Raw genomic sequence first — 10,055 nt, 5'->3', positions numbered from 1 at the left:
TGCATTTGGGTGAATGGGAGTAAAGCTTGTCTACAGCACCGGAGGCAAAGGTATTCTCAAAGATTTTGATGGAATGAGCTATATTAAGGTTACAGCACAACATATTGATACCAAGCTCATTGTGCTGACAAAAATACCTGCAGCGTGTAAAATTCCAAGAGCATAGAAATACAAGAGCCCTGAGAAATAAAGCAAAAGCTCAATTTGACTGGGGGGGAGGGGGTGTCAAAATGAGATGTTACTGGACAGACACCAGACACTGACTAAATGATCTAGATGCTGTAATGAAAAAAAGCCAAGGGTTAGTGCAGATCAAAATATCTGAATAAAGTCACTGAATGTGAACGCTACGACTCCTTACCCCAATAGGAACAGTTCTGGGAGTTACGTCTAGACTTCAAAATGCCAGTGTTTTTAGTTTTGGGTGCACGACAAGGGTTTTGGCAGGTCCAGCTTCAGTGAGAAAGTCAAAAGTCTGCACCTTCAACTCCCCCCTTTCGGTAGGTATAAGTTTAAATGACTTCCCTTTGGGCTTGTCTCCACACCTGAGCTACATTAAAGCATCATCTACAAGAAGTGACTATCTGGATGGGTGGAACTAATTGTTGATCTGCTAATTTGGGAAGAGAGTGACCACCACCATGCTGCATAATGTTTGCAACATATCAAAAGAAGAGAACTTTAAACTCAACAGGAATGAATGCCAGGCTGGGCTGACTGAAATCAGTTATGTGATACAGATAATAAGTGACCAGCCAGACCCCAAGGAAGCAGAAACAACTGTACAAATAGAAAGACCCTCAGATGAACAGGCCTTGCACAGATTCATGCTGATGTTAACATGTCATCTCTAATTTGTTACAAACTAGGTAATCACAGCTCTTCTTGAGGATAGTACAGAATGGCATTGGGATGAGTGGCAAGAAAAGAAACTTTAGGAGTTGTAGTTGTCACAAGAACAAAAATTCCAAAATGTTCTGCGATTAAGAGCCTAAAATCTCAGCTGATACAAGTTCCCATTTGTATGGGAGCTGACCTGTGTGACAATCGCCTGGAGCACTAATACACAACTGAACTACACTCAGATTGGAAGCAAAAATACTGGAACTTTTTTTGGCTGTAAGCAGTTTCATAGGTATGGTTATGGACACAAACAATTCCTCAAGTCAGCAGATTCTCACCTTTGTCATCCTCACTCAGTTCATATGACTGCAGGCAAGAAATGAAGCCCACTTCCTTACCAACACCCATGTGTGTCAGATCCTTATTACAGTAAACTCAGGAAGAATCAGTCACACTGAAACAAGTATTATATTAATTTTATTCACATTTCCAGATGAAAGCATCAGTGGTAGCTCAATGTCAAACATGGGGCAACTAGCATAGCAAAGTATTAAATAGCAAACAACTTTCAAACGCTGAAATGAATTCCCCCATTTTGCTCATATTTCCAGTTCAAGTCCTAGAAGTTTGAAAATAAACTAGTTCCTCACATGATGGAGAGAATGTCAAAAAAATTAAAGCTTTCTGTGGGATCATTCCCTTAACAGGGCATAAAAGTAGCAGGCAGGAAATCTTCTACAGCGGAACTGGCTTATCCCCTGGGCTGAATTCTTTTTCTTTGGTTGTATGATTTTGCTGTCAGTGGCGCCGACTGCTTCTGTCCAACTCTAATGCGATTAATTACCCAGAGCAGAAATTTGCTACCATCAGTTTACAAGGATGTTCATTTGTGATGACAGAAATTTGAAAACAAGACTCCCTGCTAAGAGGGATTAAAAAGAAAAGACCTGAACATTTTGGTTTTCTAAAAAGGGGATAGGAATACAACATACTGTACAAATATAACAAAAATCATTTAGAACGTCTACTTTCCAGTTGCCTTGCTGATCCATGTCTAATAGTTGTCATGCTTTGTATTGCTGTGTTGGTAAGTAATAGATTTATCCTTTGATTGTTTTTTTAAATGGCTCATCTTTTAAGACTGAAATTCAGCCAGGCAGACAGCTGGTTTTTTTGCTTATGTTACCAGTCCGATCATGAAACCCTCAAACCAAGTGACAAGAGCCAAAAATTTTTGCTTTCTACTTTAAAGGAAATTAAAGAGCAGGTTTCAAACTAACAAACAAATATAATTCAAACATGTGCTTTCAGACCTCTTGCTTAAAGACACAAATATTGACTAGCATTTACAAACGATACGTTTGCATTGCAGCTGGAAGTGTGCGTCCCAGCTTGGGCAGACAGACACGCACTAATGCCACTTGAGCTAGTGTGCTAAAAACAGCAGGGTAGCTGGGGGGTAACCTCCCAAGTTTGTACCCTGGGGTTTGGGTGGGTTTGTATTTAGGGGGCCTACCCCAAGTTGCTGTTTGTACTACCCCTGGCTACGCTGCTATTTGAAGCGTGCTAGGTTGAGCAGAGCTGGTGCATGTCCATCTACCTGAGCTGGGCGGCACGCGGAATAAAACTTCGTGTGTTATTTTTTTAGCTTTCCAATGAAATTATTGGAAATGTGATGGCAAAAAGATTTGAAATCATGACTAGTTATTGTAAAGTTGTTTGTTTTTATTAAAAATAGCTATATATGTGGAAGGAATAGAGCTAATAATAGATGCACATGTTCTTGCTTATTCTGTGAAGAAAATTACCAGATTAGAAAAATAGGCACAAGAAGCATATTCCTCCTCCTTCTATCCCTAAATGGTTCCCTTCCTTCTTCCTGTCTGGAAGCTACTGCTATTGTTCTGCTTGAATAAATTCCAGACAAGAACACATTCTCTTCTTTGATGCATCTTGCTGGGAAGCCCCTAAAGATCTCACTTCTCTCTGAATAATTCCAGTGACTGCAATCTTCATGGCTTGTTTCACTAATGTTCGTTCTTTCTTTCTTTTTTTTCTTTTTTACCAGGAGCCAATCTGCTGTTCCCACTGAGGGTCCCAACTTAGGGAAGGAAGTCAAAGAGGAAACTCAGTAGGACCTGCTTATTGGGATCAGAGACATAGTGAAACACTGCACTCCCATAGCACAATTCATCAGACAATGTCAAAGCACTTTACACAGATGGGTAAGTTGTATCCTGGTTACAGAGCCTGGTGAGGCACGGGGATGAAGTGACTCACTGAAGATCACACAAGCAAGTCAGTGGAATAACCAGGACCTGAACCCAGGAGTCATGTCTCCTACTCCTCTGCTCTAATCACTAAGTAATTGTGCCTCAATTAGAATGGGAAGTGTGTCGGTGCATGAGATGTGCTACTTGTGATTCCTATTAGAGGGACCCTTTGCTTAGGGTGAAGTTTACCATAAAATGAAAAAGCTTCACCATAAAAAAGGAGCCCACCGTAGTCTAAGTCACCCCACAGCATTTCTTTATATAGTACCAGTATGCTTAGACTATGATAATGAAATTGCGCTCTTTGGTGATTATCCTGTTATCACATTGGAAATGTACTTATTTTATAAAGTGCATATCTGACCCAGCACCATAAAGCTGCATTAAATTACTAAACTCTACTGCAGTGGTGTATGCAGCGCACCATCTGTTATTTAATATTTCAGATTAATCATAGCGACTCCCTCCCACCACTCACTTTCAGTAACTCTTCGGTGTGGAAGGCTTAAACTCCTTAACTCCTTATACAAAAATAGAAAGCTGAGAGACATATTGCTCCACAAATTAATCCTACACTGAACAGATTCAGCAGCCTGGATTCTGCTCTATTTACAATTTTAAAGGACTTTTTACTCGACGAAGGTTACGGAGACCTTGCTATCAGAAGCTGAAAGGTAACGCTGGAACGTGGGTGTGGCGGCGGTGTAGCTGGAAGACCAACAGTTGCCCTTATGTTTGTGTCATACAGTTGCGTACGAAGTGTTTAAACAGAGGCTGGTAGTTCATAACTTAGCTCTTGCGGTAGGTGTGGGACTAGAACAAAGGCAGCGACACTGGTGATATAGACTCCAAGAACAATAGCTGGAGGTTTTTGGCGGTGTCTGAGGACGGTTCATATCTTCCCACGGTACAGTCCCCTGGGAAATTCATCCAGCATTGGTCTTGACTGATGGCAAGCATGAGCCATGTAACATCAGCATGGCTACAGCATCCAGAAGTGCTCTCTCTCTCACATACACCGTGGCTTGAGTGGTGGGATTCTATGAAGACAGATAGTGTCCAAGCTCCTGAGGATCCCTCTGAACACTCCCTTCTCCCTCATGCACACAAAACCCCCAAGCGGATTTCCAATATACAACTACCCAGTGAACAGGCTGGCCAGGGATGAAGCCATGATGCTCCCCAGGGCATGGGAGGTCACAGAACAGAGCTCTTGGGGATGGAAGAAGTGATCACTTCCCCCAGGTTTTACTATATTGAAAGGAGTTTTCAGTGTATTAATAATTGTGTGTAATTGTCACATATTGGGCATCTCACAAGGGGCCATCTGCCTGTAAAAATGACACTGTGACTTTTGGAAGAGCAGGAAATATTGCCAGTACTTTATTGGTACCAAAGTGTGTGGATTGTTACGTATTGCACAAGGACATAGCTACACACTTTGTCTCCCCCGATACAATTGCTACCTGTCTCATTCTAGACAAACTAGTTCCCTTATTTGAACCTCTGCCTTCCCCCAATACGCTCAGAAAGCGTGGGAATGTCTGGTGCCATTGGCAAGTTGGGGGTAGGGAATTTTAACTAGAGGTGGCTGCCTCGCTCTGTTCCCATTCTCTTGGCAGAAGCTTCATCTCATCCCTGCATGCAAAAGGCACTTTTCCCTTTCCATTCAAATCCTCAGCCTCATCCAAGGAGCCTTCTCTGCCAATTCTGCCTGCAGTGATGCTGGAATGCTCCGAGGAACTCTGACATGACAGCGTCATGACACGCTTTAGTCATTCAACACAGTGCCTGCTGTTTAAAAATTAAAGCAAATATTGTTAGGGGGTCCTGTTCACAATGGAAGGAGAACCATGCTAGATACAACTGGGTTTAAACGTGATTGTTTAAACATGGCTCTGCTCTTAAAGTGGTGAGGGTCTTAGTGAGCCCACCAAATTCATGAATGCTCTTTACCATGTCATTTCTCAGTAAGATCTCCATGGTATAGAGATGACAATAGTCCAAAAACTTTCCCTCGTGGGAATGCATGAGCTAGGATCATTTTTCTAAATAGCTTTAGCGTGTCCACTCCTTCAGTGGAGATCTCTGCCCAACCACTGCCTGTCTTAAAACAGAACTTCTTCCAATCACAGGCCTATCTTAGAGCTCTCTCCAAAAATAACATAACCTATCTCTGTGATGGAGCCATTTTGACCCCCCAATGCTGCGGTTCTGTTGGTCTGCAGGCATCTCATTAGCTGAGAGTATTTGACAGCCAAGAGCAAGAAGACGAACTGTGGGATTTTAAAACCAGTCTAGAAAAGGTCAGTAGTTGATTCCTAGTGGTGAGAAATTCAAGTGCATTGCTTTGAAGTGCAACCCACCCCCCTTTGCCCTTCTACTGTCCCCCTCAAGTTTTAAACATACAGAATATATTGAACACGCTGGTGATCATTCAGACTCTTTCAGGCACTATCGTCAGACAGAACAGTCATTTTGCTCAGAGGGTTTTGCTTGAGATAGCAGCGCCTCTAATAATATCACCCTGGATTCCCCTTATAATGGGAGGTTTCTTCTAGATCCTAAAAAGAGATCAATATACCAAAACCAAATTCAATTAGAAAATATAATCATCTCCTCTTCCTGGAAGTGATACCACCCCCATCCCAGGCTGGGGCAGGATTTTTACATCTTCGATATCCTTTCAACAGGTTTCACGTTAAGTCTGAAACGTGATCAGGCCCCTGCTTACAGAAGTTCCAGTCAGTCTGTTCAGCACTGTGTAAAGCAGGCACTAAGCACTCGGTTGCTGATGCGTTCCCCCTGTTCCTCTTTGTCCCCTCCTGGCCTGCATCAAAGAGGGATCTCCTCAGTCTTCTTCTGCGGATTTGAACATGAGGATGGCATTGTAGATTTTCAGTGCAGGACCCAGCTTAATGCTCAGTATTTTAACTATGTCCGCCTGGTTCAGGAGGAGGAAGGCTTCACCGTCTATCTGCTGTAGGACAGAGAAACAGTACGAAACGAAGATTACTGCCAGGAAACTTCCATGATTCCCTCCCCAGCTCCTGGCTTTCAATTAACATAAAACTAACGTATTAGGTGCTGATGAAAGAAAGCAGAGTGACAGGCCTTGAGCCTTGAACTCCTGTATTTATCCACAGATAGACATGCATAAGGTAAGCTTCCCGCACATGCTGCCCTTTTCAACATGACTCAATCCTCATGTAGAGGGACCATCTCTGGAAGTGGAAGTGCCTATGCTGAGACTACTGATAAGGGTGCAGTTAGTGTCTGTTGTGATGGTCGGTTATGTCCATTAGGAACTATATTGTGGCCTAAGGATTACTTCTATTTTAAAATTCAGATGCAATCAAGGATCCTATAAACTAGTCAGAAAGTAAAATCATACACTCGACTCTAAAAAATCCTGAAAAATCATGGAAAGCAAATCTCTAGTAGGGTGTTATTCAGAAACCACACCAATCATGGGCTGGAGTAATACAACACTCTGCTACTTTATATAGAGCTTCTTGGAGCCCCATTAAAACTGCCCAGGGCAAAACTTAAAGGTGAAGGATCTTTGACCTGCAGATTTGCATGAATGCTTTGGTCACAGATGCTGAAATCTCATAGCTGAGAAACAGTTTCCTGTGATTTAAAAAAGTTTGATTATTTTCAGAACTACAATTCTGCCCATAAATATAGAGTCTCCACGTAAGCAGAAAACAAAATAGATTCATGAAAAATCAGTTTCAAAGGCACAAAATGAGATTTTTTTGTTTAGGAAGGAGAAACGAGAGAGGTATATAAAACAAGGCATGGTACGGTGAAGATAAAAATGTCTGCTCCTGTTTACCCTCCTTCATAATACAAGTGCAAGGGAACATCCAGTTAAACTGAAAGGAAGCACATTTAAAACCGATTACGGTAACCCTCCTCTTATGTTTTTACAAAATACATATTTAAGCTGCGGAACTCACTTCCACTAGGTATCACTGAGTCTCAGACCTTAGCAATTTTTTTTAAAAAAAGGGAGTAGACATTTACATGGATTAACAAGAACATTCACAGTTACCCTAGAAAGGATAAAGTTATAATTCCTATAGACCCCCAGTGCTTCAGGGCATAAGCCAAATATTAACTGATAGCGGCAAGGAAGGCATTTCTGTTATAGGCAAGTGTGACAAGGTGTCCTGAGTCAGGAGCTAACAACATCCCATCACTCTGATACCCACCGGTATTCTATTATTTGGTATTAACTGGGACCTAATCGGACGACAAGTAGTTGACAGAGGGTGTCAATTAACTGAGTAGAGCTACAGCTGAAGGGCTAATTGAAAGGAAAGCAGCCCTGGCAGGTGGGACTATACACAGAGACAGGAAGGAAGTGCAAGAGAGGAGGGAGTCTGAAGGAAGGCAGGACTGGCTGCAATGAAGCTGGCTATGGAATGCAAATACATGTAAATAAAACACTAAAGGCTGTGGCCTGCTGACAGAACATAACAAAGCATGGTGGTGAAGGAAGCCTGGAATGGTTGTGGTCTGTGATTAAGGCCTGAAAGGACTCTCTGGGGGACCACCCTGCGACAGCAAACTACTCCACAGATGTCCATTACAGGGTTCTGCAGCATCTGGCACTGGCCAATGTCAGAAATAGGGTCCTGGACTAGGCATGGCACATTTCTGATCCAGGATGACAATTCTTACATTCCTAGGATTTTTTCTAACTGGAAATCTATTGATTTTAACAATTGGCTGAATAGTGTGGGTCAGTCTAATTACACTGGACAGTCATGTGGGCAAGGCAAAGAACTGGGGGTTTTAAGGTCAGGCTTGACAAAGCCTTGGCTGGGGATGATTTAGTTGGGAATTGGTCCTGCTTTGAGCAGGGGGTTGGTCTAGATCCCTCCTGAGGTCCCTTCCAACCCTGAGATTCTATGATTCTATCAATTGGGAGCCAGATCTTATTTCTATTCCCCCTATTCATAAAAACACTGCGCGATCTTATGCGAGTCACTTAACCTCTCTGTGCCTCAGTATCTGCAACTGTAACATGGGAATGGCAGCAATGCTCCCTAACTCCTAGGGGGTCACGCAACTTAATTCAGGAATGTTTGTAAGGTGCTCTGGTACAGAACTGCTGTGATGAGATTCCTAGAAATAAACAGAGCTGCTTAAATAAAACCAAATGGATCTAAAAGAAAAAGTGTGCTGCAAACCAGTCGTGTATTTCAGCATGATAGTTTGGGTCTGATACAATTATTACAGCTTTACACTGATCCTGTTACTTTCTAAGTCATTTTATTTTAAAGAGACCATTGCTGAATTAGTCCCAGACGCAAATGTAATATCAATGCCTATGGTATACTTTGTCCCTTTGTTCCATCCTGCTTGGCTTCTTTCTAAAATTCTTTGCATGATTCATTCTCTTTAGTGCTAAGATAGCTCAATAAGAAAATAAAGCATCAACTTCCTCTCCTCCCCAAAGCCTGCAGGGGATGTATTTACTTAAACAGAATGCAGTTACAGGCCTGATTACAGCTAATGGACTATTCTAGTGGAGTTCAGAGGTTCTGTCAGTCACACCTTAATTCTTGCCAGATTCTGGCTAACACTCAGCCCATTATTAAAAAGGTTTTAATTTCGACCTGACAATTTAGTTTGAATATAAGTCTGAAAATACATGAACCCCTTCATGCCAAGGTTAGGGACTGGTGCTTAGCAGGGCTCTGGACTGCTGGAGGCAAGAGGTGAAATAGGAAGTGACTATGCTGGAAATGAAATTAACTCTAACTACACAATATCAAAAGTTTGAATGGTGGATTTATTAGTAGCTTTACCAGTAGAATCTCATTTATCTATATACTTTGTCAGGAATTGGGTTATTTCCCTGTGCTCAGTTACACTGAAAAATCCCTGATTTCTGTGACTAAATTCCATGTCCCCCACTCTAGTTAAACAGTGTTCCACTGTAATATTACCTTCTGTACAGTACTTTTTGAAAGCCTCAAACTGTTTTACAGAATGAAAATATGTACCGATATACAGAACTATGAGCATGACTTTCATTTGCCTGCCACTGAAATGCAGCCATCTCAGGGGTGCAATCATTTATGCATTTCTGAATTTATTAAAAGTATGCCCATTACAATGAGCACTACGTACTATTAGTTATTCGGAACCCAAGAAGATGCTAAGTGCCTCGGAGAACATAGAGAAGATACAGTCCCTATTCTCAAGAACGTACAATTGAAATAGACAACACACTGATGGTGCAAAAGGGAAGCACGAATAAGCAAGCTGATCAAAGGAGTGTTAAGTACACCTTGAGTTGCACCTGGAAATGTAATTGAAGCCAGTAGAGTCCAGAGAGCAAAGGTATGATTCATTAGAGGAAATTTGCTAAGTAAGCAGACAGCCAGATTCTGCAGTAGCTGAAGTTTTTGAGTGGTGTAAAAAGGCCAGGTAGAGTGCAGTGCAGTAATCCAACTTGGGAGTGACAAAGGCAGGGAAAATTGTGGCAAGATTTGCATCCAAGAGGAAAGGCTACAACTTCCTAAACAGCTGCAGCTTCAAAAAAGTCTCATCCGTTGTTGCTGCCTAGGAATCCAGGAAGAGCCAGCGATCCCTAAGAGAACCCCCAGGTTGCCAAGCTCACTAACAAAGGCAGACATAGGCTGCATGTCTATCATGGAGGTCACGGACGTCACAGATTCCGTGACTTTCTGTGACCTCCGTTATTTCTGCAGTGGCTGGTACAGCTGGCTCAGGGTCTGCCTGAGCCGGGCAACCCCTGGGTTAGCAGCAGCAGCAGTTTGGATGTGGGAGAGGGTAGGGGAAGCACTTACCTAGAGGAAGCTGGGGTAGGGGGAGGGTCTCCCGGAAGCAGCCGGCATATCCCTGCAGTTCCTAGGCAGAGGGGTCAGGGGGCTCTGCGCACTGCCCTTACCTGCA

General features: G+C 42.6%; 1 protein-coding gene across 10 annotated transcripts in view; it reads right to left on the bottom strand.

Moving 5' to 3' along the window:
- Positions 1–1,307: 1,307 nt before the first annotated feature.
- The window catches only part of LOC123355391 (lethal(3)malignant brain tumor-like protein 4), a 79,224-nt gene continuing 70,476 nt past the window's right edge, over positions 1,308–10,055 (bottom strand). For 9 of the 10 annotated variants that reach the window (XM_044997821.1, XM_044997818.1, XM_044997814.1 and 6 more), the window contains one exon: positions 1,308–6,096. In XM_044997821.1, the coding sequence (XP_044853756.1) occupies positions 5,968–6,096 (129 nt within the window). In that variant the 3' untranslated portion in view covers positions 1,308–5,967. The remainder of the gene's footprint in view (positions 6,097–10,055) is intronic. The other variant, XR_006575098.1, reaches the window with a different exon arrangement.

Source organism: Mauremys mutica, chromosome 23 (genome assembly GCF_020497125.1).
Source record: "Mauremys mutica isolate MM-2020 ecotype Southern chromosome 23, ASM2049712v1, whole genome shotgun sequence".
Taxonomy (NCBI): domain Eukaryota; kingdom Metazoa; phylum Chordata; order Testudines; family Geoemydidae; genus Mauremys; species Mauremys mutica.
This window is presented reverse-complemented; position numbering and strand designations above follow the sequence as displayed.